Genomic DNA, 13920 nt, shown 5'->3' with positions numbered 1-13920 from the left:
ATTGTATTGTAGTGGATTGTATAAACTGAACATATTTTATATTGAAATTATCAGTGTTGAGTAGTCTAAATTAATAAGAATAATTTCTGTAAATCACAGCTGTAGAATACTTGTTGAGCTGACAAACACAGAAGAGATGAATAGCTCGACAGTGAACTTTGCCTCACCTGAAACATCGACAAACTACACAACTCAGGTCATTGATCTTGTGGACGGCATGAAATTGTGTGCGTTCGGCATCAATCTGTTGTTTGGTCTTCCTGCACACTCCTATGTTATATTCCTCATCATTAAAGGAACACGAAGTGGAGTTGCATCAGAGCTGTTCAACCTAAATCTCTCTGTTTGTGAGATTGGTAACTCTTTGAATTGTATGTTTTATATTGTGTCAATTTGCATGCCAAGTTTCCAAGCACTACCAATGTTTTTGCTAGGACTAGTCTTCACCGGTCGTCCTCTGTCTCAGTGTCTGATCTGTGTAGAGCGTTACCTGGCGGTGGTTCATCCTGTAACCTTTCTGAAGTACAAACCTCTCAGATACAGAGTGTTCTGCTGCTCTTTGGCCTGGATATTCACTCTTTGGTCCTGTTTATTTTGCTTGTATATTATTCAAACACCATCAGTCTTATCGGTGCAGTTCCTGCTGGTTCTCTCCGTCCAGTTGTTTTGTCTCGTGGCTGTTCTCAGAGCTCTGAAGCAGTCAGGACCAGGAGAGAGAGGAAGAGAGAGAAAGGAGGAAAACAACATGAAGAGAAGAGCATTTCTAATTATTCTAATAAATACGGTGACCACGACTGTCATATACGTCCCATTTGCTGTCGCAGGATTAGTTACCCTTCTAACAGGCCAGAATATTTATGGTATTTGGATCACTGGTTTGATTTGTTATATTCTGGCTGGTTTTGTTCATCCTGTTCTTTATCTGCACCGAGCTAGAAAACTACCTTGCCTTTGAGCTGTACACATGCGATGGTGACATTTTAATAAAATAATAATTAAATTGTTTGACTTATTTTGCACTGTGATTCCTGTGTAGACACACAAGTCTATATAAATGTGCACTTTAGTAATAAAAGTGTGAAAGTTTTTTCTGTTACGATTCTCACTCACACACTTTTGTTCACTTTGTTTCATTTTGTTATATTTTGTATTAACATTGTAATCTCAGTAAAACACAGGCCTACATGTAATCCGTATAATATGAATCATTTAACTTTAGTTCAAACCTCTCAGATATAGAGTGATCCGCTGCACTGCTGTCTGACATTCTTGGACATTCAATTTCCATATCTTGTGTTGAATGAGAGGCACCTGTTTTTTGTCTGGTTTCACAATAGCTGTTGTTTTATGTGATATTTATGTTACAGCAAATTAAGTCATGCACATATTCTTGTGACAGCTGTGATGTCAGTCTACAAAACACCACAGAGATTTAAATACATCCAGAGAGACTGGACATTCACTCTTCAGTTGATAAACTCATTTTATTTTTTAAATTAAATGTCTTGCTTTTATCTCAACAATATATGATATTCTCATTTGACCTAGGCTTTTGGGGCAAGTTCAGTACTAGCAATCTTTAGATATTAATCTTTAGATATAAAGAGTGAGATCATTTTGTTAAATTGAACAGTTTCCAAATAAAGAACGTTTGGAAATACTACACATTCTATTTTACAGAGGTTTCAAAAATGTCATTTTTGTTTGTTTTTGTTTCTTTTTACCTTGTGCATTGTACATACACATTTTCATATTGGCTGTTTTATGTGACGTGTGGTAAATTAAGTCATTCACATATATATTCTTGTGGCAACACTGAATTTAGTCTACAAAACAGAGAGAGATTGAACAGACTGAACATCCACTCTTCAGGTGATAAACTCCTTTTAATAAAATAGTTTGTTGTTAAAGTTAGACTGGGCTATTTTTGTTTTACGGAACAGAAGTAACAATTGGTCATGAGAAAATATGACAATAGATTTCATTATGCATATGAATGTAAGCTACAAAAGAAAATATTACTGAATTTACGAAGTCATTTTTTAACATAACAAATGGACATTTCTGTAGAATTACCAACTGCATCGTATAAACTGCATGCATAAGAATTAATTCATTTTAATTATCGTTGTGTTAACTGAGTTAGTCTGAATGACTTAATTTACAGCTGCAGAACACGTGTGAGAAGATGAATATAGAGGAGTTGAATAACTCAACAGTGAACTTCACCTCACCTGAAACATCAAACTCCACAATTCAGTCCGTTGGACTTGTGGACTTTCTGAAACTTTGTGTGTTCGGCTTCAATCTGTTGTCAGGCCTTCCCATGCACTCCTATGTTATATGGCTCATCGTTACAGGAACTGGAAGTGGAGTTACATCAGAGTTCTTTTGCCTCAATCTGTCTGTTTGTGAGATTGGTAACTCTTTGATTTGTGTCTTCTATATTTTGTCAATATGCTTTCCAAATATCACAGTATTACCACTGATTTTATCAGGGCTCATCTTCACCGGTCGTCCTCTGTTCCAGTGTCTGATCTGTGTAGAGCGTTACCTGGCGGTGGTTCATCCTGTAACCTTTCTGAAGTACAAACCTCTCAGATATAGAGTGATCTGCTGCGCTGCTGCATGGTCAATCACTCTTGCCTCCTGTTTTTTGTGCTTATATATGAGACATATACAAATACACTTCTTATGTGTGCATTTCTTGCTGGCCATTTCTATGCAGTTGTTTTGTCTCGTGGCTGTTCTCAGAGCTCTGAAGCAGTCAGGACCAGGAGAGAGAGGAAGAGAGAGAGAGGAGGAAAACCACATGAAGAGGAGAGCGTTTCTTATTATTCTAATAAATACGGTGACCATGACTATCATATACGTCCCATTTGCTATCGCAGGATTAGTTACCATTTTAACAAACCAGAATATTTATAGTATTTGGATCACTGGTTTGATTTGTTATATTCTGGCTGGTTTTGTTCACCCTGTTCTTTATCTGCACCGAGCTAGAAAACTACCTTGCCTTTGAGCTGTACACATGCAATGGTGACATACAATAACAATAACTAGTAATAAATTATTTTGCTTGTTTTGTGATACCTGCATAAATACAACAGTCTGTATAAATGTGCAGTCTGTTGTTGTATGTTGTGGTTCCATTAAAATATAGAGTTAGAAGCTAGACAGTCTACTAATACTTTTATGACTGTTAGTTGACCTAGTTGCAAAGTTACTTACTGTTAGTAGAATGTCTAAAGTGGACTCAAAATAAAGTGTTACCAAATATGTTTCTAGCACACTTATATTTAGCTTTATTTAGTAAGCATGACTGTAACCTTTCTGAAGTTCAAACCTCTCGGATATAGAGTGATCTGCTGCACTGCTGTCTTAATAAAACAGGACACTGGTCCACAACCATATACAGTCTTATTTTTATCAATTTAAATCAAGTTTTAAATTTGGGAGGAGTCAAATCATGCAGTCCTGTCAATCATCATTACAAGGTTATATGAGCAGCAGTGTCAATTTCTCCAGCATTCTCCACCTCCCCATCTCATTTTAAATTTCTGTTATTCTCCCTTTAGTTAGTACCGCAATGGTATTTCTTTATCCAATAAAATACTTCATGAATGTTCCTTTGTCACATTGCTGCTTCTTCATGTTGACATTCTTAGTCATTACATTTCCATATATTGTGTTGAATGAGAGGCACCTGTTTTTGTTTTATGTGACAAATAGCAGTTTAAGTCAAGCCCATACTGTATATTCTTGTGACAGCTGTGAAGTCAGTCTACAAAACAGCACAGAGAGACTGGACATTCACTCTTTAGGTGATAAACTCATTTTTGAATCAATTTCTTGTTTAAGTTCATTACTAACAATATTTAGTTATTATTTAGTTAAAAGAGTGAGCTGTATTTTGTTGTATTAAACAGATGTAACACATTAAATAAATTTGCTCATGTGAAATTATCTTAAATTTGATATGCATATGACTTATAAAGAGCATCATTGCAGAATTTTTTTTAATTCTTTAATAAGGATGTGTTCTAGCTATATGGATTACAAACTGTGTAACAATTGTGACATTGTGAGATGAATACCTCAAAGGTGATCTTCACCTCATCTCAAAATCACACTCCACAACTTTATTGACCTTATGGATTCTCTAAAAATTGTTGTTTAGTCTGCCTACATACTCCTATGTTGGAACAGGAACAGGAAGTTGAGTTGCAACCTCAATCTCTCTATGAGATGTGTTAGTCTCTGAATTGTATGTTTTATATTGTGTCAATTTTCATACAAAGTATGATAGTATTATCACTGTTTTTACTAGGACTAGTCTTCACTGGTTGTCCTCTCTTTCAGTGTCTGATCTGTGGTAAATGTTACCTGGAAGTGGTTTGTTATGGTGGTTTTTCTGCAACAGCTGTGAAGTCAGTCTATAAAACACAGCACGACGATGTATATACCTATCCAGAGAGAGCGTTCACTCTTTGGGTGACAATTTTTAATGATTTGTAATATTTTTTTAGTTTAACAGTACATATTAACATATTGGACTTGAAATACTTAGTCTGAATGGGCTAATTTATTTATACTTATCTTTTTTTCCCATAGATTTGACATTACATTTTCCATTTGACATATTTTCCATTTGACTTTCAGTTTTACATATTTATGAGCTACTGAACCGAGAAGACAAACACAGAAGATATGAATAACTTTACAGTGAACTTCACCATACCTGAAACATCTACAAACTGCACGACTCAGTGCATTGGACTAATGGACTGTGTGGAAATTGGTGTATACAGCATCAGTTTTCTGTTTGGTTTTCCTACACACGCCTATGTTATATGGCTCATTGTAAAAGAATCAGGAGTTACAACCGAGTTCTTCAACCTCAATCTTTCTGTTTGTGAGATTATTAATCGTCTGAATAGTTTGGTCTCTATACTATCAATTTGCTTTGCAAATCTTACAATAATACCATTGGTTTTACAAGGGCTAGTCTTCACGGGTTGTTCGCTGTTTCAGAGTCTGATCTGTGTTGAGCGTTACCTGGCAGTGGTTCATCCTATAACCTTTCTGAAGTTCAAACCTCTCAGATATAGAGTGATCTGCAGCGTTGTGTGCTGGATAATCACTCTTGGCTCCTGTTTGTGCTGCATGTTGATTGTGTTATCGCTAAAAATTCATGCATATACATGGTTCTTCTCGCAACAGTTCCTTCTCTTCTTCTCCATCCAGTTGTTTTGTCTCGTGGCTGTTCTAAGAGCTCTGAAGCAGTCAGGACCAGGAAGAGATTGAGAGAGAGAAACGAAGAAAACCACATGAAGAGAAGAGCTTTTTATATCATTCTAATAACTACTGGAAGCATGACTATTATGCACGTCCCATTTACTATCACAGGATTTCTGACCTTTCTGACACGACAGAACATTCATGTGCTTTGGAACATAGGTTTAACTTTTTTATGTACTGGCTGGTTTTGTTCAGCCTGTCCTTTATCTGCACCGAACTGGAAAATTCTCCTACCTCTGTTATTCATAAAACCTACAATTGAGATAACACTGTTATGTAAATTAAGTAAAATCTGTTATTTTTAGCATTTTAATATGATTGCTTTAAGTTATTTTAGTAAAGCATGATTGCTGTTGTCTGACAGTTATTTTTCAACTGCACGCAGGTACGTTTAAATGTGAAGCATCTTTTATTGTACATACAGCTTGTGAAGGAATTTGCTGCAGGTTAATATGATTATAGCCTACATATATTGATCTAAAACAGTAGCTTATATAAAGAGTATAAAAATATGAATTCATCTAAATAATTACTCTTGACCGATAAACACAGTGACACACTTGAATGTCAATTATAATAAAATCATCAACAGAAATTGAATTGAAAAGATAAGTGTGTCATCTGAATATTGAATGTCCAGTCTCTCTTTATGGCTAAATGTAGATTGACTTTTCGGCTGGCACAAAAATATATGTGCTTGACTGACATAAAAAAATACATCAGATTAAAAAAAAAAAAATCAGGTTTGTGTATTTATTTTGACAGGAGATAGATCAAGTAATGTGACAGATATGGAAAATGATTATTAAAAAAACAAAAAAACAATATTAATAATAATAATAATAATAATAATTGCAAAACATTTCAGTATTGCATAATCACAACCACATTCGTTTCTGAGGTGAAGAACATACCATATAACAATGACCATAAACAATAAGCGTAAATGTCTACACAGATACGTGACACTGGACATGCTACTATATAAACTACACTCAAGAAATATCGGATATAAACTTTTGAACATTATCGAATAGGTCTGACGGCTCTGTGCCCACTTGCTCACAACATTACGAAATAAGTATGTCAACAACATTTAAACACTACAAGCTCCTTTTACCATGAATATGAGTAATGCAAACTAAAAGCATAAATGAGGATATCTAATTACTTTAGATCCATATAACTCCAGCATCGATAACTGTCTGTAGCGGTATCAATACACTTTTTAACTAGTTTTAATCTTCTATGAAATACACTAATGAACTGATCTTCTTTTATGAACAATATTTCAATTGAACACAATTATTTATCCATTTATTTGCACAAAGTAATAAATAAAAGCATTTTACCACCGAATTTTTTTTATATGTAATGGCTGACAGCGCCGCTAAATGAGGTCTTAGCATGCTAACAGATAATCACAAACATGTTCTTCCTAAACTCTAACTGTACGTCGCTATGCAAGACTAATCCATGCTTGTACAAATCTAAACGATTTATCATTATTCCTCACCTCGCCTGCTTATCTCAACCATATGTATTTTTAGACATGAATTTCTCAGCGCTCACGCTGAAAGCCACTAGTTTTTAACGCTCATCCGCCATTATGTGTCAATGTCTCAGACTAGAAACTCGACACTACAGGAACACGATATACTTCTGGGTAAAGATTATTATGTTACCTGTTAAAACAGATCAGGTCAATCGAGGAGCGCACAAAGCTCATCACGTAATGAATACTATTTCTTGATATGCATATTCAACTACTGATGTATAGAGTAAAGCATGAGCTGCTGATGAAGCTGAATTTAACAATATTAAGTTTATTCTCAATACAGAGCAATCCAGTAATACAAAACAAATTGTCACAGGAATTCCCAGTGTTCCTTATCAGACAAAGTCATTTTTAAAGGGTGCCATTTCTGTTTGTCTCTTTTAAACTACTCAAGGTTACATGTACACCATTATAGTTATTATAGAGATAGTAATTGGCCTTTTACTATGACTGGATTCTTTTTAACTATAATTATTTTTAAAGCAGAATATGGAGCAACACTTTTCTGCTTGTTTCATTTGTTTTGTTCTGGCTGGTTTCCTTCAGCCTGATCTTTATCTGCACCGGACTGAAAAATTCTTCGACCCGTGCTGTTCTTAAATCTATTATTTTATTTTATTTTATTTTATTTATAGATGGAAAATGCAAATTACCATTCTTTGCCACTAAAACATTTTATGCCACCCTTTCCATATATATAATATGTTTGTTTGTGTGTGTGTGTGTGTGTGTGTGTGTGTGTGTGTGTGTAAGTGTTCAGTGAGTGACACCTGGCAGACACCAGCTTCATATTTAGTCAAGTTATACTATAAGTTCTAACATTAAATTAGTCTAAAAATGGCAAAATGTAAATTACAGGACATCAGTTAGGTTAGATGCAAATTAAATTAGTAACATAAAATAAAAGACTTGACCAATTTTATCTGTGTGCATCATAAATATGAACATTTACTATTAAAGTTTTTTTTTTATTTTTTTCAAATAAATATTTTAGAAATCAAGGCACACTATGAATTCTAATCAAATCGATCTGAAATAGTTGTAAGTGGTTGCTACCTTTTGTTCACCAATGATGCAGCTTGTTTTGTGTGACGTATAGGAGATTAAATCATGTATTCTTCTAGTCTAAAAACACAGCATAGAGATTATGAACAGCCAAAGAGACTGGACATACGCTCTTCAGGTGATAAACCTTACTTTTGATTGCTTTTAAAATAATATTTCAATACAAAAAAGACACTCAGTTTGATGTTTAGTGATGGTAATGCTTTAGCTATTGAGTTAAAATAGGACTGAGCTATTTTTATTTATTTATTTATTTATTTTTACTTAAGCACCTTGAATGAATAAAACTAAATTATTATAAATGTAGACTATAAGCATGAATAATACTGAATATATGCAAACATAGTTTAAAGGCATATTCTGATTTTAGGGTTTAAATTAGTAACTTTGTTACTTTCCAAAGTAATACAAAAAAATATATAATGTAAATTAAAATGTATGGTTTAGTTTATTTAACTGGTTCATTTACAATTCTTTCTTTAAAAGATCACAGCTGCAGTATTATATATGTGATTTGTGAGCTGTTGAAGACAAACCCAGAGGAGATGAATAACTCTACAGTGAACTTCACTACACCTGAAACATCTACAAACTCTATAATGGGACCTCTGGACTATATTGAAATCAGTGCGCTCAGCATCAGTTTCCTGTTTGGCGTTCCTACAAATGTCTATGTTCTATGGCTCATCCTCACAGGAACAGGAAGTGGAGTCGCCTCAGAGTTCTTCATGCTCAATCTCTCTATTTGTGAGATTTGTACCAGTTTGAATAATTTGGTCTCTATACTGCCCTTTTACGTCGCGAGTCTCAAATTATTACCAATGTTTCTACAAGGACTAATACTCACCGGTCGTCCTCTGTTTCAGTGTCTGATCTGTGTAGAGCATTACCTGGCGGTGGTGCATCCTGTAACCTTTCTGAAGTACAAACCTCTCAGATACAGAGTGATCTGCTGCGCTGTGGCTTGGATAATCACTCTCGGATCATGTTTCTATTGTTTATTTATTGTAATTGCACAAAACATTCAAGTACAGATAAGCTTCTTCTCAACACACTTCCTTCTCCTCACCTTCTTCCAGTTGTTCTTTCTCGTGGCTATTCTCAGAGCTCTGAAGCAGTCAGGACCAGGAGGAAGAGGGAGAGAGAGAGAAGAGGAAAACCACATGAAGAGAAGAGCGTTTTATCTCATTCTCATAACTACTGTGAGCATGACTATCACATATGCACCATATGCTATCACAGGATTCTCTGTTCTTTTGACTGGACAGAATACTCATATATATTGGGTTCCTGCTTCAATTTGTTATATATTGGCTGGTTTTGTTCAACCCATTCTTTATCTGCATCGAGCTGGAAATATCTCCTGGCTCTGTTGCCCATAAAACCTCTGATTGTGATACATTACAAAGTCAGATTACCTAAATGAAATGTCTCTCTTCTTGATATTAGTGTTTATTCATTAGAACATGTTAGTGTGTTTATGCAAAATCTATAAAATATTTGAAAGCTATGAAAAATAACTTTTTCAGAATCTCACATCATGTCCCATTAATCCCCTGATGCTTTTTTTGGGTGAACAATTACAATATAACCCTATATATACAATATTTAATATGTAAACGTATTATATTCTATCAAACATTACTTCTTGCTTTGAAGTGATTCTCAAAATGTCTAGCATTGTTAGCAAGTATTAGAATTATTTCTGTAGCATTGTACAAACAGATAACATCTGTCATTTTGAACCTGCTTTTTCTTGTAATATTTGCATAAAGTGTTTATATGACGTGTAGTATATTTGGACAAACTGTCATACACATATATTCTTGTGACAGCTGTGAAGTCAGTCTATAAAACACAGCACAGAAATGTTTACACATCCAGAGAGACTGGACACTCACTCTTCAGGTGATTATATTTTGATTAAATGAATGCATTATCAATTAACAAATGTTTTTATTTAAAAGAAAGGCTATGGATGCAAATCACTTTTTAAATTGATGGATTCATTTTATATTCCTAAATCATTTAGTATTTGGCTGGTTTTGTTATTTAAAATTAAACTGACAACATAGATTGCATATATTATATCCTTTGAATATGATTATTTTAAAACCCTTTCCATATAAATATTATATATTGTAGTACGTGAACTGCTGAACTGAGAATACAAATAGAGAACAATAACTCTACAGTGGACTTCATGACACCTGAAACATCGATAAACCACACAACTCAGTCCATTACATCACTGAAAAGTCTGGATATCTTTTTGTACAGCATCGGTTTCCTGTTTGGTCTTCCTACACACTCCTATATTATATGGCTCATTGTCAGAGGAACAGGAAGTGGAGTTGCTTCAGAGTTTTTTAACCTGAATATCTCTATTTGTGAGATTGCCATCTCTCTTTTTACATGATGATGAAACAGTTTTGCCTCTTTGGTTCATTGTTGTGATTTGTTATATTCTGGCTGGTTTTGTTCTGGCTTAGTTGTAATATTGTTACAAATTGTCTTATTTTATTTTATCTTATTTTATTTCTAGTTGACTGAAGGATCAACAATTTAAATGTGTCTTTGGGAACAGCTTCTTTAGAATAATGACTTACATTTGTTTGCTTTCAGTATTTTCATACTTGGTGATTTATGTGACTTGTAGCAGATGAATTCATGCACATCCTTGATGTAAAATCAGTCTACAAAATATAGCACATAGAGACTGGACATTTTAATGTATACATTTTATACATATGAGATCTAGATAACAAACTTGAAAGAACTTAATATCTACAGTGTGTAGAAATACACTACAGTACAATATACAGTCAAATTTGTTTATATAATGAATAATTATATAAACAAAATTATATAATAAAATATTATATAAATACTGTACACTGTGCTTAGGTAAAGTCCTTCACAATAAAATATGAAAACTATATGCAAAGTTTGGTTGAAAGTATGTGTTCGGTGAATGTTAAGTGTGTGTTTTTTTTTTTTTTTTTTTCAGAATGAGTAACTCTTCAGTGAATGTCACCACGTCTGGAGCGTTTACAAACTCCACATCTCCACATTACCCCGGGACAATGGACATTGTGGAAATATTCAATCTGTTGTTTGCTCTTCCGACACACTTCTATATTACATGGCTCATTGTCAAAGGAACAGGAAGTGGTGTTGCATCTGAGTTCTTCACCCTTAATCTCTCTGTTTGTGAGATTGTTTACAGTCTGACCGCTGTGTTTAATATTCATGTTTGCTGTATTTTAAATACAAGCCTCAAGGCATTAACACATTTTTTAAAAGGACTAGGCATCACCGGTCGTCCTCTGTTTCAGTGTCTGATCTGTGTTGAGCGTTACCTGGCGGTGGTTCATCCTGTAACCTTTCTGAAGTACAAACCTCTCAGATATAGAGTGATCTGCTGCTCTGTGGCCTGGATTATTATTCTTGGTTCCGGTTTAGGCTGCATGTTTACTTTAGGCTTTTTTAATATTTACGCAAAGTTCTACTCGGTACAGTTTCTCCTCTTCCTCTTCATTCAGATGTTTTTCCTTGTGAAAGTTCTCAGAGCTCTGAAGCAGTCAGGACCAGGAGAAAGAATGAGGGAGGAGGAAAACCAAATGAAGAAAAGAGCATTCTATATTATTCTAATAACTACTGTGAGCATGGTTATCATATATGTGCCGTTTATTATGTCAGGACTGTATTACGTAATAACACGGAACTATATTATTGAACTTTTTACTGTTGGATTGATTTGTTTTACTTTGGCTAGTTTTGTTCAGCCTGTTCTTTATCTGCACCGTGTTGGAAAACTTTACTGTCTCTGTTGCTCATAATAATCGTTAACAAATCGTTGTTGTATTTAATATCATCCTAATAACTAATGTGAGCATGACTTGCATATATTTTTCATTTACTATCATTGGATTGTTTTTCATTCCGATGCAAGAACAATTTTATTGTTTTTTTTTTTTTTTTTTTTTTTGGCTGGTTTTGCTCAGCCTGTGCTTTCTGAAAGAATCCAATATACATATATATAAAACAGTGTGTGTGTGTGTGTGTGTGTGTGTGTGTGTGTGTGTGCGTGTGTGTTACTATTTATGATCTGTTATTGACACCCGTCTTGAATGCAGACAAGATAGAACAATTTGTGGTGGGATTTTGTTACATATGATTTGTATGTAAACACACAAATAGATATAATAAATTGATGCATAAAAAAGAAAAATGTCAGCAGTCTCAGTAAGTTTGATTGCTTTATTGCTAATTCTCACTTCTCATTTATATTGTACTGAAATTATTAATATGTGTGTTAGTTTATACAAATGTAAAACTTATGAACACCTGGCTGAGTGCAAACTAAACCAGTGAGTTGAATGAGGTTTTCAAAAAGCCGTGGTTCCTGATGATTAAATTGATCATTGCAATTGAAAAGATGGCTTTTTAATCAAATTTGACTGTCAAAGCGGTAAAAAGTGACATTCTTAAATAAACAATTGCAGATAACCAACAAAAATGGTTCAAAATCAGCAAAATAGTTTTTCTGGGATAGTTAAATGTTGCCTAAAATATTCTTTGATTAATCATGTTTTTTTGTTTTGTTTTGCTTTGTTTTTTTGGGACTATAAACATTTGCATATGTTATATTTTATGAAGTGAGCTGTGAAGTCAGTCTACTATTCACAGCACAGAGATTTATACACATCCGTAGAGACTGGACATTCACTCTTCAGGTGATTAACTTCTCTTTCAATTCTGTGTTAATATGGCTATTACAATAATAAACAAATGACTAAAATAAAATGAAAAACCGCTGTTCTGGTTATTTGCACAAGGAACCGTTTAAAATTTGGTGAATATGTATTCACTCAAACAAAAGTCAGTGAATGAATCAAGCTGTAAAATCTTTAAAAGATTGTACATAGTTGTATAGTTAGTGGAAGAGATTTTTGTGCCAAATAAAACTAAACAAACAAAAAAAAAAAAATTTTATTCATTTTATCGTGTCTGTGTTTAAAAACAAAATTTTCAAAATGTTGAGAAGGAAAATTATCTTGAAAATACTATGTAAACGTGATTGTAGAGCTGCAATTAGCATGCCAGTTGTTTTCTTTTATTTATTAAAAATACAACTTATTTCATTGTATTCTTCTGTGGAACACAAAATGGAGATGAAGGTGTCCAAACAATATTGACCTCTTTGACTTTCATTGTAGGAACAACAACAACATCTTATTCTGTCCATTTTCTATAGAACTTTTACAATTTCGGTGAGTTTTGAGTTGAGGGGGAGGTTAAGAAGATGAATAACTCTACAGTGAACAACTCCACATCCGGAGCATCTTCAAACTCCACTACCCTTCCCTTTGGGTCCACTAAACATTCTGGACATTTTAAATTTCTTGTTTGGTCTTCCTATACACTCTTGTGTTATATGGCTCATTGTCACAGGGACTGGAAGTGGAATTGCATCAGAATACTTCATCGTCAATATCTCAGTTTGTGAAATTGGTAACTGTCTGAATTCTCTGTTCTCTCTACTTTATGTTGGGAATCCAAGTTTCGAGGCAATAACACTTTTTTTAACAGGATTCGGCATCACTGCCCGTCCTCTGTTTCAGTGTCTGATCTGTGTAGAGCGTTACCTGGCGGTGGTTCATCCTGTAACCTTTCTGAAGTACAAACCTCTCAGATACAGAGTGATCTGCTGCTCTGTGGTCTGGATAATCACTATTGGCTCCTGTTTTTTCTGCATCTTTTTTACTAAATCGTTTCCTATTATATATACGTGGTACTTTTCACTGCAGTTTATACTTTTCTTCTTCATCCAGTTGTTTTGTCTCGTGGCTGTTCTCAGAGCTCTGAAGCAGTCAGGACCAGGAGAGAGATTGAGAGATAGAAATGATGAAAATCACATGAAGAGAAGAGCATTTTATCTCATTCTCATAACTACTGTGAGCATGACTGTCATATATGTGCCATGTATTATA

The 13920-nt window shown here is 34.2% G+C and overlaps 2 protein-coding genes across 2 annotated transcripts; both read left to right on the top strand.

Moving 5' to 3' along the window:
- Positions 1–2188: 2188 nt before the first annotated feature.
- LOC122358721 (G-protein coupled receptor 35-like) lies at positions 2189–3022 on the top strand. Its single transcript, XM_043258560.1, has one exon. It carries the CDS (start codon positions 2189–2191, stop codon positions 3020–3022), a length of 834 nt encoding a protein of 277 aa, XP_043114495.1.
- Positions 3023–8469: 5447 nt separating this feature from the next.
- Positions 8470–9306, top strand: LOC122358720 (P2Y purinoceptor 8-like). Its single transcript, XM_043258559.1, has one exon. The coding sequence runs from the start codon at positions 8470–8472 to the stop codon at positions 9304–9306; it is 837 nt and encodes a 278-aa protein (XP_043114494.1).
- The last annotated feature ends 4614 nt before the right edge of the window (positions 9307–13920 follow it).

This window comes from Puntigrus tetrazona, chromosome 15 (assembly GCF_018831695.1).
Source record: "Puntigrus tetrazona isolate hp1 chromosome 15, ASM1883169v1, whole genome shotgun sequence".
Classification (NCBI taxonomy): Eukaryota; Metazoa; Chordata; class Actinopteri; order Cypriniformes; family Cyprinidae; genus Puntigrus; species Puntigrus tetrazona.
This window is presented reverse-complemented; position numbering and strand designations above follow the sequence as displayed.